This window comes from Silurus aristotelis (genome assembly GCF_946808225.1).
Source record: "Silurus aristotelis genome assembly, chromosome: 20".
NCBI lineage: Eukaryota > Metazoa > Chordata > Actinopteri > Siluriformes > Siluridae > Silurus > Silurus aristotelis.
In genome coordinates, this window is record NC_139593.1 from 21230026 (window position 1) to 21253212 (window position 23187).

The following is a 23187-nucleotide window of genomic DNA, read 5'->3' on the forward strand; positions in this document are numbered from 1 at the left end:
ATGCTTTGAGCCAAATATGGTTAAGTCACACGTGTTAAAGGGCGGGTCGTGCATTTCACCCCTCCCCCCCAGACCTTTAGTGGTATCTAGCCTAAATCAATCCACCCCTTAATATCATCATTATGACACCACGTCTGTAGAAACCGTCAATATTAGTAGAACAGAGAGAGATGCATGGCAGGCAGGAATCTCATACAGTGAGAATGAAGGTCATTATTGAAGCAAGAAACCCAATGAACACAATTCAACATGTCTCCTTTCACTGTAGCCACAACTGCACCTCCACATACATGATCTCCAGCAGCAGCAACGATATTCACCTTATAAAACGACCCTGAGTTTTCCTGGGGATTTGATAAGAAGGTGAATTGGCGCAGAAAATTCTAAAGTATAAATGGTTTATTAAAAAAAGCTTTGCAGTGGTTTTGAACTGTTTTGGTCAACCTTTTCTCACGATAATGTTGTAAATGTTCTTGTAAGTGTATCTGAGACCAAATCGGTTTCTTCATGTGATTAAAAAAAGGCAGCAGAGAAGGACTTGCTGGCCCTGATGGACCACCTTTGATTTGTGTGTTTATGAATGTGTATATATTTTATCCTTACATGGCATTTGGCAAAGATAAATCCGAAGCATCTTACAACTGAGCAAGTGAGGCTTAAGGGCCTTGCTCAAGGGCCCAGAAGTGGTAGCATGGAAAGTGAACTCATGATCTTTGGTTTCAAATTTCATTGTCAAGTCAAGTTTATTTGTATAGCGATTTTCACAACAGACATTGTTTAAAAGCAGTTTTACAGAATTAACAGTGAAGGTGAATGATGTGTGTTTATCCCTGATGAGCAGCCATAGAGACTGTGGCAAGGAAAAACTCCCTTAGATGTTATGAGGAAGAAACCTTGAGAGGAACCAGACTCAAAAGCAGGACCTCATCCTCATTTGGGTGACATCAAGAGTGTGATTATAGTCTTTAAACACTACAAAACACTAAAGAGTGAGAACTCATTGCTTTAATCACTGAGCTACCACCTTTCTTCATGTACCTTATTCTTGCAAATGAACTGTTGAAAACATAATAGTTCTTTTATTGGAGTTCCAATGATCATTACACTCCAAATGTTTCTCCAATCGTCTGACATGACAGGTTAAAAGAGACCACCACCACCACCATGGGTTTTTATAATTCTTTCCAATAATACATTTGATGTGTGTAAGTTCTATATAGACTTGTGTTACCAAAAGATTCAATATATAAATGAAAAGCATCTGGGAAAACAGATTGAATAGAGCAAATGGGATATTGGTGTATTGCTCATGGAGGATACAGACGATCGAGTTTTAAACTATCGAGAACAAAAATTTATCTGATCGCGCAAACGAAACCCCACCACCCTGACTAGCAGTCATAGTTGGAGCAGATGAAGTTGAGTGTGTTGCTCTGAGGCAGACTGACCCACTGCTGCGTTCCTCCAGACTGCACTGCGCCGCTTCTCTCCTCATTGCTGCAGTCTTCAGACCCGTTCCCGTTCCCCGGAGCCCAGGCCCGGTAGTGAATCAATTGAATATTTACCCAGTACCAAAAGTTCACGGTGCAGCTGTGACGCAGGCCGATCCACACGTGTTCGGTGGAGGCGCTCTGAGCAACTTCCTTCACCCAGAGCTGCATCTCTTCAGAGTCCACTGAGACCAGGTCATGATGATGGTTCCTGCAGTATCTCAGAGAGTCTTTCCAGGTCAGACTCTTCTTTATCAGGATCAGTTTATCTGGAAATATAAGAAATGTAGTAGAAATGCGCATTCTATCGTAACATCTATAACAGATTATACGCAACATCTTTAAAACAGATTATATTACACACAGTGTGAAATTCAGCAGTCAGTGTTATAAACCACGAACAGGCGAATAAAACACTGAGATACAGTTAAAGAAAAAGGTGAATTAGTGTGATGGAACTCACTCTCATGGCAGATGAATGGAAGTTGTTCTGTGCAGCTCACATTATTCCAGTAGTGTTGCTCAGACCCACTCACTGCTGCACATTTCAAATCATCTCTGGGTTTGTCAGAGCTCCAGTATCTGAACGAGGATTTACTCTGATCTGACCACTTCCAGGAGTCATTAAACAGTCCAATCCAAGCACCAACTTTCACTGTAGTTTTAATTAGATTGCTGATCTCTTTATTCTCAGCCTGGTTCCTCACGCTGACCAGGTCGGTGTAGTTCTCTCTGCAGAAGGTCTGAGCTTCATACCAGGTCTTTGGTTTCTTATTGAATGTATAATTATCCCTGCTGTTTTTGCCTGAAATAATCCAGAAAAGTACAATAACTACAAATCTTTAAGTTTGAAAAACAGTAAACACTGAACAGTTAGAATTCAATAGTCTACTATCATTTAATATCATTGGCATTTATTAACATGTATCTGAAAACTTTACCTTTATAACAAACAAAAGGTAATATTATGTCACATTTGCGGTCAATCCAAAAGCCAGTTTTTGCAATATTAACACAGTGTTCATTTCCTCCCAGATTGTTTGGTTCTCCTTTTCTCCAGTTCCTGTAAGTGTCTCCACCTCTGTAGAAATTATGATTTGCCAGAGACCACTTCCATTCCCCAACACTCTCGCTCTTTAGACCGATCCACGCTAGCTTTTTAGTTTCATTCTTCAGTGTGTTATTCAGCTTCTTCATCTCGTCCATGTTCCTGATGGTTGCCAGATCAGTGTAATTTTGTTTGCAGTAAGTCTGAGCTTCGCGCCAGGTTTTACTCTCGTTCACAAAGTGATAGCGATGAGGGATGTACGCCGTTACACCACATAGGACTAAAAAAGCAGGACACATGGATTTAATACAACATTATGGTGTAGACGAACAGATGTGACCTGTCTAAGTTTGAAGGCAAATCATTTACGAGTCAAATTTATTCATCAATAATTCATCTATAAGCAGTCATTTATTTTGAACTTTTTGTGGCTACACACTGACCTGAGAAAAACAATAACATAATTCCTTTGTGATCCATTTCTGTGGAGAGAAAAAGACAAAAACATAGGCAAACACTTTACAATATTATATATGTACATGTTATGTGAACAAACACGGAGCATTCAGTGATAAATGTTTGTGGCAATGCAAAAGGATTCAGGCTCAACTCTGGCTCGATTCTCAAAACAGCTAATTATAGCCGAAATTAAATGGCATCCGAGATCATCTCATCACGGGTCTTATGTTTGAAGAACCTTACTAGTTAGAACTTCATGAGAACATAAATAGTGTAGCAGAATCACGTTTGAGAACATTCAAGCTCTTTTATGAATCTTGTGAAAAGGCTTCATACAGATACTAGAGCGATCGCAGGACCCAGAAGGAGTTGCGAACAAGTAAATGTTGCAGACTCTGCCTGATTTGAGATTATTTATTTATTTATTTATTTATATGATTAATAATAACTAAGACACATTTCAGATAAATTCCTGTACTAAAGATAGACGTTGTTTGCATCGTCACGTCACACAACTGTTGTGTTCTATACACACCTTGGGGCTTTAACCAAATTAGCCAAACTACCAGACGAGTTCTCCATTCCTATTATATCTTTATGTTTTCTAATATCATTACTGCTCTTTTACTCAGCAAATATCAGCAAATTCTTACCAGACTCTTCTTGCTTTCTGCAATCTCTTAATAGACTCCTGTTTGTTCCTCTGTGTCGTATGGAGATGTATGTATCTGTCTGTTCCTCTTAAACCTGTCCTTTGTGCATTGTCCTATCGATCTACTCCCATCTCCCTTTGTTGCCGCCCAACACCACCCGTCTCTGCTCGTGCACACTCGGATGTCCAATCTGAATTCCAGTGTACTTTCATGTGTATTCATATACATTCAAATCGAGGAAAAAGTTCAGCATTTGCATGACGCGTCAGGCCGAGGTGAATTTTTCTGCCTGCGCCGGTTTCAGTGAGCTTTCAGTTACATGGAAACGGAGATGTGGTTAGACGTGTGTGTGTCTATTCATTTATTTGTTCATCTCGGTGTGTTTTTCAGAGGAGAATTCCTCTCTTATTTTCTTATTCAATTCCCATCCCGTCTCCTCCTGCCCTGCTACATTTCCCCCAGTTGCATTCAGGTGTTAGTTTATCCATTTCTTCCATAATGTGTCTTTGTCTCACTGTCCCTGTATCGATTAGGATCTGAGAGTCTCTGTTTGGCTCGAGGCCTCAGTGTCCTGTCTCTGCCAGGGATTTCTGAAAAGTTTATAAATGTACATGTAATCCATAGAAAATCAAGAAAAAATACAGATGTCTTTAATCAGGAACTTTGTTTTCCATGTTATAGACTTTATAGTGTCAAATGTCTACAGGTGTCTGTTACACTACAGACAAATAAAACTAAATCTTGCATACAGCAAACAAAATCGAGCAAATATTATAAAAGAAATGACTATTTCCATCTTTTTTCCCCTTAAACCCCCTTCTATTAATAAAGAAAACGTTAGTGCAGATCACATGGCAAAAACTCCATGATACATTGAAGCAAATAAGCATTTGATCCACTGCTGGTTTTTTAACTTTTCCCACTTACAAAGAACGGAGAGATCTGTCATTTTCATCGTAGGTCCAACTTAACTGTGAGACAGAATCTTAAAAAAAAAATCCAAAAAATCACATTTATTATTTTTTAATAATTAATCTCCATTTTATTGCATGAAATAAGTATTTGATGGCCAACCAACCAGCAGAAATTCTCTCTTCCACAGACCTGCTAGTTTGTCTGTAAGAAGCCTCCTATCCTCCACTCACCTGTATTCAATTTACCTGTTTGAAGTCATTACCTGTATAAAAGACACCTGTTTACACACTCAATCAATCAGACTTCAACCTCTCCAATATGGGCAAGACCAAAGACCTGTCTAAGGACATTAGGAACAAAACTGTAGACCTGCACAAGGCTGGGATGGGCTACAGGACAAGAGGCAAACAGCCTGGTGAGACGGCAACAACTGTTGGCACAATTATCAGAAAATGGAAGAAATTTAAGATGACGGTCAGTCTCGGTCAGACTGGGGCTCCATGCAAGATCTCGTCTTGTGGAGTATCAATGATCCTGAGAAACTTGAATCAGCCTAGAACTACACCGGAGGACCTGGTCAACGACCTGAAGAGAGCTGGGACCATAGTCTCAACAGTTACCATTAGTAACACATTACACCGTCATCGATTATAATCCTGCAGCGCATGCGAGGTCCCCCTGCTCAAGCCAGTACGTGTCCAGGCCCGTCTGAAGTTTGCCAAAAACCATCTGGATGATCCAGAGTAGGCATGGGAGAAGGTCATGTGGTCAGATGCGACCAAAAAAGAAGTACTTTGTTTATTAATGAAGATAAACAATATTGTGAGTGCAGCCTACATGAATTATATACATAGGAGCATCTGGGAAAACGGATTAAATGGAGCAAATGGGATATTGGTGTATTGCTCATGGAGGATACAGACGATCGAGTTTGAAACTTTGAAGAACGAAAATGTTTTTGATCACGCAAACGAAACACCACCACCCTGACTAGCAGTCATAGTTGGAGCAGATGAAGTTGAGTGTGTTGCTCTGAGGCAGACTGACCCACTGCTGCGTTCCTCCAGACTGCACTGCGCCGCTTCTCTCCTCATTGCTGCAGTCTTCAGACCCGTTCCCGTTCCCCGGAGCCCAGGCCCGGTAGTGAATCAATTGAATATTTACCCAGTACCAAAAGTTCACGGTGCAGCTGTGACGCAAGCCGATCCACACGTGTTCGGTGGAGGCGCTCTGAGCAACTTCCTTCACCCAGAGCTGCATCTCTTCAGAGTCCACTGAGACCAGGTCATGATGATGGTTCCTGCAGTATCTCAGAGAGTCTTTCCAGGTCAGACTCTTCTTTATCAGGATCAGTTTATCTGGAAATATAAGAAATGTAGTAGAAATGCGCATTCTATCGTAACATCTATAACAGATTATACGCAACATCTTTAATACAGATTATATTACACACAGTGTGAAATTCAGCAGTCAGTGTTATAAACCACGAACAGGCGAATAAAACACTGAGATACAGTTAAAGAAAAAGGTGAATTAGTGTGATGGAACTCACTCTCATGGCAGATGAATGGAAGTTGTTCTGTGCAGCTCACATTATTCCAGTGGTGTTGCTCAGACCCACTCACTGCTGCACATTTCAAATCATCTCTGGGTTTGTCAGAGCTCCAGTATCTGAACGAGGATTTACTCTGATCTGACCACTTCCAGGAGTCATTAAACAGTCCAATCCAAGCACCAACTTTCACTGTAGTTTTAATTAGATTGCTGATCTCTTTATTCTCAGCCTGGTTCCTCACGCTGACCAGGTCGGTGTAGTTCTCTCTGCAGAAGGTCTGAGCTTCATACCAGGTCTTTGGTTTCTTATTGAATGTATAATTATCCCTGCTGTTTTTGCCTGAAATAATCCAGAAAAGTACAATAACTACAAATCTTTAAGTTTGAAAAACAGTAAACACTGAACAGTTAGAATTCAATAGTCTACTATCATTTAATATCATTGGCATTTATTAACATGTATCTGAAAACTTTACCTTTATAACAAACAAAAGGTAATATTATGTCACATTTGCGGTCAATCCAAAAGCCAGTTTTTGCAATATTAACACAGTGTTCATTTCCTCCCAGATTGTTTGGTTCTCCTTTTCTCCAGTTCCTGTAAGTGTCTCCACCTCTGTAGAAATTATGATTTGCCAGAGACCACTTCCATTCCTTAACGCTCTCGCTCTTTAGACCGATCCACGCTAGCTTTTTAGTTTCATTCCTCAGTGTGATATTCAGCTTCTTCATCTCGTCCATGTTCCTGATGGTTGCCAGATCAGTGTATTTGTCTCGACAGTAAGATTGAGCTTCGCGCCAGGTTTTATTCTCGTTTACAAAGTGATAGCGATGAGGGATGTACGCCGTTACACCACATAGGACTAAAAAAAGCAGGACACATGGATTTAATACAACATTATGGTGTAGACGAACAGAAAACTAATCCAACCTGTGTAAGTTTGTAGGCAAATCATTTACTAGTCAAATTTTAAAAATAAATAATCTATAAACATTTACTTATTTTTTAACTTTTTGTGGCTACACACTGACCTGAGAGAAAAAAAAACATAATTCCTTTGTGATCCATTTCTGTGGAAAAAAAAATACATATGCAAACACTTTATAATATTATATACAGTATGTACATGTTATGTGAATAAACACAGAGCATTCAGTTATAAATGTTTGTGGCAATGCAAAATGATTCAGGCATTTTTTTTGTTGGGGCGCAGGCTCGACTCTGGCTCAATGAGTCAGGTTTTTTTGGGGCCCTTTTTACTACAGCCGAAATTAAATGACATCCAAGATCATCTCATCACGGTTCTTATAAAGTTCTAACTAGTAAGGTTCTTCAAACATGAGAACATAAAAAATGTAGCAGAATCACGTTTGACAACATTCAAGCTCTTTTGAATGAATGTCCGTGCCATCGCAGGACCCAGTAGGAGTTGCGAACAAGTAAATGTTGCAGACACTGCCTGATTTGGGAATTTTTTATTTATATATTTTTATATGATTAATAATAACTAAGACACATTTCAGATGAATTCCTGTACTAAAGATGGACGTTGTTTGCATCGTCGCGTCACACCACTGGTGCGTTCTATACACAGCGTGAGGCTTTAACCAAATTAGCCAAACTACTAATATTGTCATTATTCTTGTTTACTCAGCAAATATCAGCAAATTCTTACCAGACTCTTCTTGCTTTCTGCAATCTCTTAATAGACTCCTGTTTGTTCCTCTGTGTCGTATGGAGATGTATGTATCTGTCTGTTCCTCTTAAACCTGTTCCTTCATGCATTGTCCTATCGATCTCCTCCCATCTCCCTTTGTTGCCGCCCAACACCACCCGTCTCTGCTCGTGCACACTCGGATGTCCAATCTGAAGTCCAGTACGCTTTCTGTGTACTTCCATGTGTCTTAATATACATTCAAATCAAGGAAAAAATTCAGGATTTGCATGAAGCCACAGGCCGAGGTGAATTTTCCTGGTTTTCAGTTACATGGAAATGGAGATGTGGTTAGACATGTGTGTCTATTCATTCATTTATCCGTTCATCCTGGTGTGTTTTTTAGAGGGGGGAGGGGGTTTCTCTCTATTTTCTTATCCAATTCCCATCCCGTCTCCTCCTGGTCCTGTCCTTGCTACATTTTCCCCCAAGTTGCATTCAGGTGTTAGTTTATCCATTTCTACCAGAATGTGTCTTTGTCTCACTGTCCCTGTATCGATTAGGATCTGAGAGTCCGTATAAGAGGAAGTATCATGAATTACAGATCCACAGGCGTAAAGCACATTCATTCCCTCATTACATAACAGACCGTGTTCACTGTTTTATCCATAAAGTCCTGATTTTACAAACAGATTGAAATAAATGAGAACACAACATTTAGTTGTTGTGACATTTCTCCTTAATTTACTTCTAAAACTCAGTGGTTAAAAAATTAACACAACTGCTGTATTAATAAGATCATTGCCAAATGCCATAAATCTACATGTAATCCATAGAAAATCAAGAAAAAACATAGATATCTTTAATCAAGAACTTTGTTTTCCATGTTATAGACTTTATAGTGTCAAATGTCTACAGGTGTCTGTTACACTACAGACAAATAAAACAATCTTGCATACAGCAAACAAAATCGAGCAAATATTATAAAAGAAATGACTATTTCCATCTTTTTTCCCCTTAAACCCCCTTCTATTAATAAAGAAAACGTTAGTGCAGATCACGTAGCAAAAAAAATCCATGATACATTGAAGCAAATAAGCATTTGATCCACTGCTGGTTTTTCAACTTTTCCCACTTACAAAGAACGGAGAGATCTGTCATTTTCATCGTAGGTACACCTCAACTGTGAGACAGAATCTTAAAAATAATCTAGACAATAACATTGTATGATTTTTTAATAATTAATTTCCATTTTATTGCATGAAATAAGTATTTGATCGCCAACCAACCAGCAGGAATTCTGTCTCCCACAAACTGCTAGTTTGTTTTTAAGACGCCTCCTATCCTCCACTCACCTGTATTCATTTCACCTGTTCACACACTCAATCAATCAGACTCCAACCTCTCCACTATGGGCAACACCAAAGAGCTGTCTAAGGACACGAGGAACAAAACTGTAGACCTGCACAAGGTTTTTGTACTCAATATTAAGCTCTATTTTTCTATTGTATCAAATACTTATGCAATGAATTATTTAAAATTCATACAAAGAGATTTTCTGTCAAGTAGTACAAAGTCTGCAGTTAATTTACCTCAGGTTTTCTCAAAGCTATGAGTGGATTTACGAGATTTGGAGGAAACCCTTTGAAAACGGTAAAAAGTGCTCTGCATTGTCTCGCTGGTGATCTTTTGGGTTCACACAGCATTGGTGGGTTTACTGTATATTTCAGTCGTTCTCAATACTTTTACCAATTCTGTGAAATCACACAATTTCAAAGTGATGACTCAAGTGTTTGTGGTCCCCAGCGCACCCCTGAAAGTTACGATTCTGCTGTTTGTGATCAACAAACTAAAGACGGTCAAGACAGCAAAGGAATAAAGGTAAACTGTTTTTAATACATGTTTGCCAGCATGGTCTCCCACCTTGTTTAGGCCATGACATTTTTGAGGGTGTCTTAACTTGTAATATTCTATTGTACTTGAAGTATTTCATTAAAAATACACAATGGCTTACATATTCAATTCTGAACAGATGCATCAAGCAGTTGAAATACAAAGGAACGGATGCCCTCACAAAACCATGTGCTGTCAACTCCGAGGCGCCCAAGCTTTCCAGACCAGCTGTTTAGAATCGGAATCCAGATGATGCGTGGCAGTTAACTTTCCAGCTTGAAGATATTGTTGCTTTTGATTTCTTCAGCACATCTTGACATTCAAATCCAAAAATACTTGGAATCAAGGCAGTGTTTATTTCACGGAGTCCACTAAAACCACTTCTTGAGGCACTACCCAGCACTCGTTTTTGTATTTGGCCCTTTCCTTAGATTCTGGACGATGCGATTTGAAAGCAAACGCAGCTACTTCAACAGATGTGCCAGGCATTTGAAAAACTTCAACATCTGCCTAACATTTATCTGAAAATGGTGAGTCCACTGAGTTTGGTGAACTACTTATTTTAATTCGGAATGATCTTCTTCTTCTTCTTTCGGCTGCTCCCATTAGGGGTCGCCACAGCGGATCATCCGTCTCCATACCACCCTGTCCTCTATATCTGCCTCTTTTACACCAACTACCTGCATGTCTTCCCTCACCACATCCATAAACCTCCTCCTTGGCCTTCCTCTTTTCCTCCTACCTGGTGGCTCCATCTTCAGCATTTTTCTACCAATATAATTCATGTCCCTTCTCTGCACATGTCCAAACCATCTCAATCTCGCCTCCCTCACCTTGTCACCACAACATCCTACATGTGCTGTCCCTCTAATAAACTCATTTCTAATCTTGTCCATCCTCGTCACTCCCAACGAAAACCTCAACATCTTCAGCTCTGCTACCTCCAGCTCCACCTCCTGTCTTTTACTCAATGCCACTGTCTCTAATCCATACAACATCGCAGGTCTCACCACAGTCCTATAAACTTTCCCTTTCATTCTTGCAGATACTCTTCTATCACAAATCACTCCTGTCACTCTTCTCCACCCACTCCACCCTGCCTGCACTCTTTTCTTTACTTCCCTAACACACTCTCCATTACTTTGCACTGTTGACCCCAGGTACCTGAACTCCTCCACCTTCTTCACCTCTTCACCCTGCAACCGCATCACTCCACTGCCCTCCCTCTCATTCACACACATGTACTCTGTCTTACTCCTACTGACTTTCATTCCCCTTCTCTCCAGCGCATATCTCCACCTCTCCAGTCTCTTCTCAACCTGCTCTCTACTCTCACCACAAATCACAATATCATCTGCAAACATCATAGTCCAGGGAGACTCCTGTCTGACCTCGTCCGTCAACCTGTCCATCACCACTGCAAACAGGAAAGGGCTCAGGGCCGATCCTTGATGTAGTCCAACCTTCACCCTGAACCAGTCTGTCGTACCTACTGCACACTTTACTGCCGTCACACTGTCCTCATACATGTCCTGCACCACTCTCAAATACTTCTCTGACACACCTGACTTCCTCATACAATACCACAACTCCTCTCTCGGCACCCTGTCGTACGCTTTCTCTAAATCCACAAATACACAATGCAGCTCCTTCTGTCCTTCTCTATACTTCTCCATCAACATCCTCAAAGCAAATAAGGCATCTGTGGTGCTCTTCCTCGGCATGAAACCATACTGTTGCTCACAGATGGTCACCTCTTCTCTCAGCCTGGCTTCCACTACTCTTTCCCATAACTTCATGGTGTGACTGATCAACTTAATTCCCCTGTAGTTACTGCAGGTTTGCACATCTCCCTTATGCTTAAAGATCGGTACCAGCACACTCCTTCTCCATTCCTCAGGCATCCTCTCCGCTTCCAGAATCCTGTTAAACAATCTGGTTAAAAACTCCACTGCCATCTCTCCTAAACATCTCCACGCTTCTACTGGTATGTCATCTGGTCCAACCGACTTTCCATTCTTCATCCTCTTAATCGCTGCTCTCACTTCCTCCTTACTAATCCTATCTACATCCTGCTTCACCAACTCCACATCCTCCAACCTTCTCTCTCTCTGATTTTCCTCATTCATCAGCTGCTCAAAATACTCCCTCCATCTTCTCAACACACTCTCCTCACTAGTCAACACATTTCCCTCTCCATCCTTTATTGCTCTAGCTTGCAGTACATCCTTCCCAGCTCGGTCCCTCTGCTTGGCCAATCGGTATAAATCCTTTTCTCCTTCCTTAGTGTCCAACCTCTTATACAGTTCCTCATATGCCTTTTCCTTGGCTTTCGCCACATCCCTTTTAACCTGCTGCCGCATCTCCTTGTACTCCTGCCTACTTTTCTCATCACTCTGTCGATCCCACTTCTGTTTTGCCAATCTCTTTCCCCTAATGCTCTCCTGCACTTCTTTATTCCACCACCACGTCTCCTTGTCTTGCTTTCTATTTCCAGATGTCACACCAAGTACTTTTCTAGCTGCCTCCCTCATCACTCCTGCAGTAGTTGCCCAATCATCCGGCACCTCTTCACCACCACCAAGCCCCTGTCTGACCTCTTCCCTGAACCTCACACTACACTCTTCCTCCTTCAGTTTCCACCATCTTATTCTTCTTTCAAACCTTACTTTCCTCCTCTTCTTTTTCGCCTCCAAAACCATCCTACAGACCACCATTCGATGCTGTCTAGCTACACTGTCCCCCGCCAACACCTTACAGTCTCCAATCTCCTTCAGGTTGCATCTCCTACACAGAAGATAATCCACCTGTGTGCACCTTCCTCCACTCTTATACGTCACCCTATGATCCTCCTTCTTCTTAAAATACGTGTTCACCACTGCCATTTCCATCCTTTTAGCAAAATCTACCACCATCTGCCCTTCCACATTCCTCTCCTTAAAACCATACCTACCCATCACCTCCTCATCACCTCTGTTCCCTTCACCTACATGCCCATTAAAGTCTGCCCCAATCACCAATCGTTCTTTCCTAGGTACACCATCTACCACTTCATCTAATTCACTCCAGAATCTTTCCTTCTCCTCCATCTCACAGCCAACTTGTGGAGCATAGGCACTGATGACATTTATCATCATCCCTTCAACTTCCACCTTCACGATCATCACCCTATCAGAAACTCTCTTCACCTCCACTACACTCTTACTGTACTCTTCCTTCAGAATCACCCCTACACCATTTCTCTTCCCATCCACACCATGATAAAACAGTTTAAACCCACCTCCAATGTTCCTGGCCTTACTCCCTTTCCACTTGGTCTCCTGAACACACAACACATCTACCTTTCTCCTCTCCATCATATCAGCTATCTCTCTCCCTTTACCCGTCATAGTACCAACATTTAAAGTACCAACCCGAACCTCTACTCTCCTACACTGCTCCTTTTCCTGCCGTCTCTGTAGACGCCTTCCTCCTCTCCTTCTCCTCCTTCGGCCAACAGTAGCCCAATTTCCACCGGTACCCTGTCGGCTAACGATACCTGTGGCGGTCGTTGTTAACCCGGGCCTCGACCGATCCGGTATGAAATTCTCATTTGTGATCCGCATATTTGATTTGGCACATGTTTTATGCTGGATGCCCTTCCTAACGCAACCCTCCCCATTTACCCGGGCTTGGGACCGGCACTAAGAGTACACTGGCTTGTGCCCCCCTAATGGCTGGGTTAATTCGGAATGATGCAGCTGTGTATTTTGTGATGGAAATGTATAAAGCTGAAGATGGTCTGAATCCCACCTGTACTCTGTGACAAAACAAAGTACCAGGGTGCAATGTCTTAGCAGGAATGACTTGTATCCATTATAATCATACATTACATTGTTAATGGGCACCAAGTCATTCCACTGAAACACACTGTGCTGTCGGAATAAAAACGGGTTTTTTGGCACAGTGGTGAACAAACACTGCGTAAATGCTAATTTACTCTTAATAAAATGTAAACATATGCAGGTCTGTGCAAACGTCTTAGGCACCGTACTACTTTAACCTTCCAGAAATGGTTGTAAGGCAGTTATTTATACATTTTGCTGTAGTGTATCAGTAGGAAATATCAGTTTACATTTCCAAACATTTCTTTTGATATAAATTTCACTGAATTATTCAAAAGTTTGTATGAGCAAAGAGTCATGCCATTATCTGGTTCATCTGCAATTACATGAAGAAACCGAAAAGCTGCCAGACTGAAAGATGCTTTAGAAACCCACCTGCAAAACTCCCTGAAAATCAATGTGCAAGTGTACTCGGGATGTTTTGAATGCAAAAGGTGGACACAGATATTGTTTTTATTCAATTAATGAAAGTTCATTGATTTTTATTATATTGATATTTTGAAGGCATCCTCACTTTACAGCATTTTTACACAGGAGCCTAAAAGTTTTCACAGTACTGTAACTGTGCAGGTGTTTTTTATTTTTTGAATTTTAAATACATTTTTTTCTTCGTGCAATCGCAGACGGACTTAATTATGTAGGATCAGATCACTTTGTGGAGCATCAGATTCTGTGACTTTTTGTGCATACAAAAATCTTACTGGATTATTACAGTTAATGTCGAAAGAAATGTTTGGAAATGTAAACTGACACACTACAGCAAAATATTTATTAATATTTATTTATATAACTGGTTTAAAACCATTTTTGGGGTAAAAATACTAAGGTGACTTAAGCTTTTGCACTACTGCATATTGAAAATATCTCCAAATGAAAGACTTGCCTTAAGTGTAGTATTACTTCTTTCTTCTATTCATTTTTAACTTGATTCCAGAAAAGACTGACTCGAAGAGAACATTTCTCTGCTCTGCCATCAATGAGGTCTTGCTTGACATTCCAGAGGTGACAAGATATTCTAGAAGAGACTTTGCATTCTCTAGGTGTGGAAACCTATGATGATTTTGAAGTTTAGAGATCAAGATGATTTGCTGTCAGCGTTGAGGCAAGTTCAAGCCCGAAGAGTCATTGCTGCTTGGAAACTGAGATGTAAGTCATGTTTTTGCAGAACAGAATACTACCAGTGCCCAAACTTGCTCGCCTAAAACATTTCAAAAGGTAATCAGTATAAAAACTCATTGTGTTATTGATTCCTTTTTTGTGTTTTTTTTGCAGGCCAGAGTCATCTGTTGGTTCCTCACCAGGACTTCCCACAACCTTGCAGTCTTTTTCACCCAGTAGATCACGATCATTCTCCTCCAGAGGCCCCCATAGCCCTGTTAATGACTGGGTGAATACCTCTCTAAAACCGTGGGAGAAGTTCCCAGAGGAACTGATGCAGGTATTGGAGAGAGAAAAACAACCAAGTCCACGAATGAGAAGAGAAATGCTCCGAATTGTGGTGACTGAGATGATGGGAATAGGTTCTGCCCAAAGTAGAAGACATTACACTGAAGTTGCCAAAAAGATGGCGTCAAAATATCCTAAATCTGTGCAAGATGTAATAGAGGGAAAGATGTGGTTGGGCCACGGTACCATTCCTTAGTTAAGCAGTTGCAATATAGGATTGAAAATGTGAAGCGAACTACAACCCCTAAAAGATGAAAACGAAAGCATCGTGTCAGAGTCTGACAGGTGAAATACCTCCAGAGCAGCGAGCAGCAATCCAGGATACTTACGGGTGCATTAACTGGGATGTAAAATTCATGCCCCTTGGAGAAACCCCTGAGAGCCAGCAGAAAAAGGAAGAAAAGCTGACCTACTGTAAATCTTCAAGAAGTCAAAGGTGTGATGAAGTTCTCTTTTTGCGCACAGCGTAAACAAGTCAAACGGGAAAAATAGAAAAAGCCTTTTGGAAGAGTGGCTGTTTTGGTTCAATGAACTTGGCATGTCAGATCACTACAAGGAACTTACTGGAAATGGTCTTCACGAAACGTTGACCCGAAATGTGGATTTGAAGGTGAAACGACTCTTAAATACTGTTGGTGTGAAGAAAAACAAAGTTCTTACAGGCAATGACGCAGTATGGAGTGATGAGGGGAGCGCTAATTGGTTGCTCTGAGATGTGAAACAAACGTTGCTGTCTTTCTTTAACGAGAGAGAAGATGCAATGTTCTGCTACGTGGAGGACACATGCCTGCCAGATGAACCACGTTTATTTCACTCCCACAATAATTGTGTGTGGTCAGGTAATACTTTTTTCCCTTTCTTTTAGTTTATCTGGGGTTTTTTTTGTTTTTAGGTTCTTTTGTGTGTGTGGATCAGAAATTGTAACAGCACCTCCTTCGTCGCTGCCTTCTGCATGATGTTCGAGAGATACTGCTTTAACGTTTATTACCCATCAGAACTGACCTCAACTCTGGAGTTGTTGCAAAGGTGGGTCTTTTTGGATTAACTAAGATTTTCATTTTAATGATTTGAAATAAATCTAAGGAAGCTGATGCAGTGGCTTGGGGGCTAGGATTCGTTTTCCAACATAAAACTTCAGTCAATTATACTTTTATAGCATTCATTGACCACTGGTGCGTTTTATACACAACGTGAGGCTTTAACCAAATTAGCCAAACTACCAGACAAGTTCTTTTTTTCTTATTATATCCTAATATTCTAATATTTTCATTATTCTTAAGTCAACAAATTCTTACCAGACTCTTCTTGCTTTCTGCAATCTCTTAATAGACTCCTGTTTGTTCCTCTGTGTCGTATGGAGATGTATGTATCTGTCTGTTCCTCTTAAACCTGTTCCTTCTGCATTGTCCTATCGATCTACTCCCATCTCCCTTTGTTGCCGCCCAACACCACCCGTCTCTGCTCGTGCACACTCGGATGTCCAATCTGAAGTCCAGTACGCTTTCTGTGTACTTCCTTGTGTCTTAATATACATTCAAATCGAGGAAAAAGTTCAGGATTTACATGAAGCCACAGGCCGAGGTGAATTTTCCTGGTTTTCAGTTACATGGAAATGGAGATGTGGTTAGACATGTGTGTCTATTCATTCATTTATCCGTTCATCCTGGTGTGTTTTTCAGAGGCGGATTCCCTCTCATTTTCTTATCCAATTCCCATCCCGTCTCCTCCTGGTCCTGTCCTTGCTACATTTCCCCCAGTTGCATTCAGGTGTTAGTTTATCCATTTCTACCAGAATGTATCTTTGTCTCACTGTCCCTGTATCGATTAGGATCTGAGAGTCCGTATCTAACCCTATTATCAGATCTCTGTTTGGCTCGAGGCCTCAGTGTCCCGTCCCTGCCAGGGGACCATCTTAATTGACTTTCAGAATTATGCCATAGAATCGTTTAGACATGACCGAAACTGGAAAGTTATCTCTCCGTTATACTGGAAAAATCCCTTTCTTTTGTGACTTAACACAGAACAAACTGTTGGAGGTCAAAATATTCATTTTATTAGAGTTCCAGTGATCATTACACTCCATATTCACATGTAAAAGTCAAATCATCGACACGACAGGTTTAGAGAGACCACCACCTTAAATAATTAGATAGATATATATAAAGTTTGTCAACATTAATCTCTTCATATAGGGAACTGAAATCTCAGTGGTGAAAAAATGAACCCAACTGCTGCATTAATAAGATCATTGCCAAATGCCATCAATGTACATGTAATCCATAAATATAAAAAAAAACCTACAGATGTCTTTAATCAGGAACTTTGTTTTTGAAGTATTAAATAGACATTAGTGTCAAATGTCTACAGGTGTCTGTTACACTACCGACAACTTAAACAATGTTACATACAGCAAACAAAATTGAGCAAATATTATAAATCCCCCCACCCCCCCACAATCCCCCTTCTATTAATAAAGAAAACAAGTTAGTGCAAATCACATGGCAAAGAAATCCATGATATATGGTTTAGATATAGGATTAAACATCTGGAAAGAAGGTCAATAGAATGGATGGATATATTGTTGAATTACTCAGTGGATACAGACGATTTGGAAAATTAAAGATCTTTAAAAAAATAAATAAATAAAATGTCAGTCCCAGTAAACCCACCACACTGACTAACCTTTATAGGTGGAGCAGATGAAGTTGAGTGTGTTGCTCTGAGGCAGACTGACCCACTGCTGCGCCGTTCCTCCAGACTGCACCGCTCCGGTTCTCTCTTCATTGCTGCAGTCTTCTGTTCCTGTCCCGTTCCCCGGAGCCCAGTCCTGGTAGCAGATCATCTCTCCAGTCACCCAGTACCAGAAGCCCAGAGCGCAGGTGTGACGCAAGCCGAGCCACACGTGTTCGGTGGAGGCGTTCCGAGCAACTTCCTTCACCCAGAGCTGCATGTCTTCACAGTCCACTGAGACCAGGTCATGATGATGGTTCCTGCAGTATCTCAGAGCTTCTTTCCAGGTCAGATTCATCTTTATCAGGATCAGTTTATCTGGAAATACAAGAAATGTAGTAGAAATGCGCATTCTATCGTAACATCTATAACAGATTATACGCAACATTTTTAATACAGATTATATTACACACAGTGTGAAATTCAGCAGTCAGTGTTATAAACCACGAACAGGCGAATAAAACACTGAGATACAGTTAAAGAAAAAGGTGAATTAGTGTGATGGAACTCACTCTCATGGCAGATGAATGGAAGTTGTTCTGTGCAGCTCACATTATTCCAGTAGTGTTGCTCAGACCCACTCACTGCTGCACATTTCAAATCATCTCTGGGTTTGTCAGAGCTCCAGTATCTGAATGAGGATTTACTCTGATCTGACCACTTCCAGGAGTCAATAAAGAGACCAATCCAAGCACCACTGGGTTTCCCTGCAGTTTGAATACGATTTTTGATCACTTCATTCTCAGCCTGGTTCCTCACGCTGACCAGGTCGGTGTATTTCTCTCTGCAGAAGGTCTGAGCTTCATACCAGGTCTTTTCCTCATTAATGAATGTATATTTATTCCTGCTGTTTTTGCCTGAAATAATCCAGAAAATTAAAATGACTACAAATCTTTAAGTTTGAAAAATTTTGCCAGAGACCACTTCCATTCCCCAACACTCTCGCTCTTTAGACCGATTAAACCGATCACGCTAGCGTTTTAGATTCTTTCTTCAGTGTGTTATTCAGCTTCTTTATCTCATCCATGTTGTTGATGGTTGCCAGATCAGTGTATTTGTCTCGACAGTAAGTCTGAGCTTCGCTCCAGTTTTTATTCTCGTCCACAAAGTGATAGCGATGAGGGATGTACGCCGTTACACCACAAAGTACTATGAAAAGCGGGACACATGGATTTAATACAAAATTACAGTTTAGAAGACCAGATCTGACGTTTGATTATATGACGATTACAAAAATACTAACGAGTTGACTGATATGATCAATCAGAGGTTTTAAGATTTATGTGTAAACACAAATTCATGAAAAATGTTGTACACACTGACCTGAGTAAAACAAGAATGTAGAAATTCCTTTCGAGTCCATTTCTGAGGGGGAAAAAAGCACATGCAAACGCTTTACTATAGTACACATTTTATATATATATATATATATATAAAAATAATTTTTTTTTTGTAAAGAAAATGTGCATTTGGTGCACTGCAAAGTGACGTAGCCATGCAATTTATTTTTCTTTCTTTCTAAGAAATTGTATACAAATTTTTCTGATCTATAGACAGGCACCATGTGCTAATGACAAATTATCATTCATAAATAAATGAATTATGTCCTATGCATCATTTTCCTATAAAATACTTCAAAGACAATTCTTCACATCATGATTGCAATGGCATGCAGATCAAAAGCATGCAATTCAAATCATATTGGTCTGCAATCTACCCGAGTTTTCTGCAGATTTCATACCATCAATAGGTAGCAGTGATTTTCCAATAAAAAGTTTTCCAATAAACATTTTTTAAATCAGTTATCTACATGATTGGTTATCAAATGTTTGCTATATCAGACTAGCAATTAATGTTTTACTTTGCTGTAAAACAATAATAAATTAATTCCACATTAAAATCCCCCCCCGCCTCCTACTACTCCTACTATTTAATAGGTACAAAAGCAATTGAACCTTTTCTAAAAAATCTCCCCTTTACCTTTTATTTATGTACCACATTTGTTAAAGCTAGTTGTCAAACCCCTAAATAGAAAATCTGACCTTCATCCATGTCGACTGTATTTTATTTTTCCAAGATCCCAGAAATACTCGTAGCAGAGACACAGCACTGGTTAAAGTGGGACATGATCTGCTGCTGACCTGTAATTAGGGTTTGTGTTTCATTGCTTGTGCTTTAGTTTTTTTTTTTTTTTTGTAATTTCTAAATGCTATTTCTTAGTAAATTAGTCATGAGTTTGGTATTAACTTTCTCTGTAAAGCTGACGATATGCGGTTGGATGGAAGACGCGATGAGGGTTAAATAATGTTGAGGAATGTGTGAAGGACGTTAGTGAGTGGATGCTTGTTAACTTCCTTCTGTTAAATTCTGAGAAGACAGAATTATTTTTACTGGGAACTCATACTGTACAGTACAAAGTCCTGAAGGCTTTCTGACTTCAGAGCATCTCTAAATTTCCCGTCATGTGCAGTGACGATGAGTTCCTTGGTGTGATTATCTACATAGGCTTCGAAGGAGAAGACTGGAGTTTATAATGTTACTCAGATCTCAAATATTTCAATAAGAAATGTAATGTTACAGTACAGAGGGTCCAGTTCATTCTCTGATTTTACCTTCATGTTGGTCTCATGCGATTCCCTTATTGTCTGGATGTTCTAAGGAGTGTGAAAACAAGCTCAAGAATGCAGCAGCAAAAGTTCAGAATAAAACTAGAAATGATTCCATCGCTCCCGTCTTATCCGCACTACACCGGCTGCCGATCAAATTTCACCTCATCAAATACTAGCGAATGCTCTCGGAGGGCGATAAAAGGTGCAGGCTATTTGTAGAACTTTGAATAGTGAAGACTGACGCAAAGGATTGCTTTCCATTGTGAAACCTTTTGCATAGTTCCTGTTTGAAGGATGAGGGTTTCATGATCTTGAACGCACAGTCATTTTTATGTTCCTCGATATTTCACTGAAGTACAAAGAACAAAACCAAACCCATCGCACGAACAAATTCTTCCTCTCGGAAGAATCTATTGGGTCAAATTACTTTCACGTCTGCCTTTTCAGACATTTTACTCTCCTAGTTCCTTGTCCTGTATCCCATTTTTGCAGTGTGTGCACTTTTGCGGAGCGCTGAAAAAGCCTGCGCATGCAAATGAGCGGCGTCGGAAACGCAGTAAAATGTGTACCCACAAAATGACAAAAATTGTGTTTTCTGAGAAATACAGATGGTCTCAAACATCTGGAGTGAAACCAACTAAAAGCTCAAATAATAAGAATCTGTGAGCCAGAATTCGAACGGTACACTGATCTCCGAAACAACACTTTCTAGATAATTTAGTCTTTTCAGATTCCACACAATGATCCTCGAATTCTTATCTAAAGGGCAGCAACACAAAATGAGTCGAACCGTCACGCCAATCTGATCTGATAATGTAACACTTACCTGAACGCTTGTTGCTTTTTCACGATTTGCTTCTCAGTCTCATATAGAACTCTACCTCACTGTCCTCTCCTCTTATCTCGGTCTTTGGAGCTTCAGCGATCTCCGCCCATCACTGTCCATTAATACATGTCTGTGTTTACACACAAACGTAGAAAGTGACATCATCTGAAGTTCAGCTTCTGTGCAATTGCATAATGGAGCGCTCTATAAAGGCAATTTGAGGAACAAGGGTATGTTTTGCATGTTGTCACAGGCTGAGGTGGCTGTTCCTGTCTGCAGTGGTATCAGTGAACCATCGGCGCCATGGAAAAGGAGCTGTTTTGCATATGGTTAGATGTGTATCTAGCAGTGGCAGACCCTCACGGCAGCAAGGCCTTCCCTGCTGGCCTAAACTCGATCAGAATCACTAACTTCTGTTTGAATATTTTTTTTTGACCGATGAATATGTAATTTATAAAATGTAAATTATTCCCAATAGTCTTCTCTTTTATTTCATAGCATTTCTCATGAGTGTATTTTTGGGTTATAGTTTGAATCCAATCAGATTTCGGCCGTCACATACTGTAACCTGTTGCCGGGGTCACTGTAACTGCCAGGATCCCTTCAAAATGGAGACTGCGGGGGTGCCCTGTAGATTTAAATCCATGTTTGAGACCCTCAAGCATGCTAGGGAGCACATCTGCAATTTCATGTACTTTGATGGTCAGAGAGCGCGCTAGACGGAGCTCACAAACTGCACCTGTAGCAGTCTGCACAAGCTCAAATATTTGTGTCGATTTAATAACTTTCTTTTTTCCTCTCTTGTAGAATTTTTATAGACACGCAATTGACCTTGATTTACAAATCCCCAGGTAAACCGTAATGTGTGTGTGTGTGGGGGGGTGCAAAAGGTCTTCAGTAAGCCTTTTCTTTTTTCAAACTCGGTGTAAAACATTTGCCTTCTCTAAAAGTAGCATTTGCTGCTCTAATGTAGTGCCTCTGTCGTGCAGTGTGCAATGACTTTGCAGTTCCTGGTGTGTCCTAGAAAGTACAATTGCCTATGATTTCCAGGATGGAGGCAAGACCTTCTGCTGTATCACTTGTCAAGTCGGCACATGCAACAGCCAAACTTGTGAGCTCAGGTGCAGAACGATTGAGATCAGTCCGAGTGGCTTAGACTGCATTATAACTAATTACTGAGGATGTTAGATTTGCTCAAGTTGATTCACCAGCCTCGTCCACGAGCGTGAGCAATAAATTGTTTACATCTTTTGGTCTTTCAGACATGGTCAGGACCTGCACGTGCAATGTTTGGGGTGGGATGGTGTTCCAACATTAGTGAGAATTGTATACTTTTCTTTAGCTTCTTGTCCTTGTATGTTCTTTTGAGTTTGTCTTTATATTGAATAAGGAGATGCGTCAATCTAAAAGTCAGTTCCACACATTCCTGACGTCGTCTCACCCTAACCGTGGTCTAAATATCTCTTTGTGCCTCTTATTATTACCCCCCCTTAAATCAATATGCATGCCTTCTCTTTCCAAACAGTCCGACCTACATGGACCCGTCCAACATTAAAAGGATCAGGAAGACTAGTCATACACATGATTAACTCCACCCACTCCCACATGCTGAAGAATTAACCCCACCGACTCCCAACTAAGGGGGGGGGGGGGAAATATGAACAATATATCATTTTTCAAATTCTAAAGATCTTTTAAAATATTTTCTTTTTGCCAGCCGGATGCTAAATAACATTTTGAAAAGTCTTGCCATTCTGTGTGCCTGAGATTTGAAAAATGGAATTTATTCAAAGCCTGCCTTTGAAATGCAGACTTGAAATTTTGCAGACTTATAAGCCACCCTGACTCCACCCTATCAGCCTATTCAGACCCTTCAAGGGTCCAGTCTGTATTAACTAACATCTATGGAAGAAATTGCACATTTTCTCAATTATTGTCAACCCAATTCTATGGAGCCCCAGCAGCAGTGGGTCAGCAGAAGGTTGAAAGCTTCATTTGTAACCTCCCTTGTAACCTTAAGCTTGG

At 40.5% G+C, this 23187-nt stretch overlaps 1 protein-coding gene across 3 annotated transcripts; it reads right to left on the bottom strand.

Moving 5' to 3' along the window:
* Nucleotides 1–1059: 1059 nt before the first annotated feature.
* Nucleotides 1060–21336, bottom strand: LOC310715548 (C-type mannose receptor 2-like). Of its 3 annotated transcripts, none has more exons than XM_083522054.1 (5): nt 21163–21336; nt 19051–19092; nt 2432–2818; nt 1954–2295; nt 1060–1759 (listed from the first exon to the last, which is right to left on the bottom strand). In XM_083522054.1, the coding sequence occupies exons 2-5, from the start codon at nt 19088–19090 to the stop codon at nt 1392–1394; spliced, it is 1137 nt and encodes a 378-aa protein (XP_083378180.1). In that variant the 5' UTR covers nt 19091–19092; nt 21163–21336; the 3' UTR covers nt 1060–1391. The 3 variants fall into 3 exon arrangements, with proteins under 3 accessions (XP_083378180.1, XP_083378181.1, XP_083378182.1); XM_083522055.1 differs by lacking the exons at nt 1060–1759; nt 1954–2295; nt 2432–2818 and adding exons at nt 4782–5923; nt 6118–6459; nt 6596–6982; XM_083522056.1 differs by lacking the exons at nt 1060–1759; nt 1954–2295; nt 2432–2818; nt 19051–19092; nt 21163–21336 and adding exons at nt 4782–5923; nt 6118–6459; nt 6596–6982; nt 7152–7190; nt 7796–7954.
* Nucleotides 21337–23187: the final 1851 nt, after the last annotated feature.

Coding starts and splice junctions, on each gene's coding strand:
- LOC310715548 (XM_083522054.1), bottom strand. CDS start 19,090: ATGGACTCGAAAGGAATTTCTACATTCTTGTTTTACTCAG. Junction 2,296..2,431: donor ACCTTTTGTTTGTTATAAAG/GTAAAGTTTTCA, acceptor GGATTATTTCAG/GCAAAAACAGCAGGGATAAT. Junction 1,760..1,953: donor TCCATTCATCTGCCATGAGA/GTGAGTTCCATC, acceptor TTATATTTCCAG/ATAAACTGATCCTGATAAAG.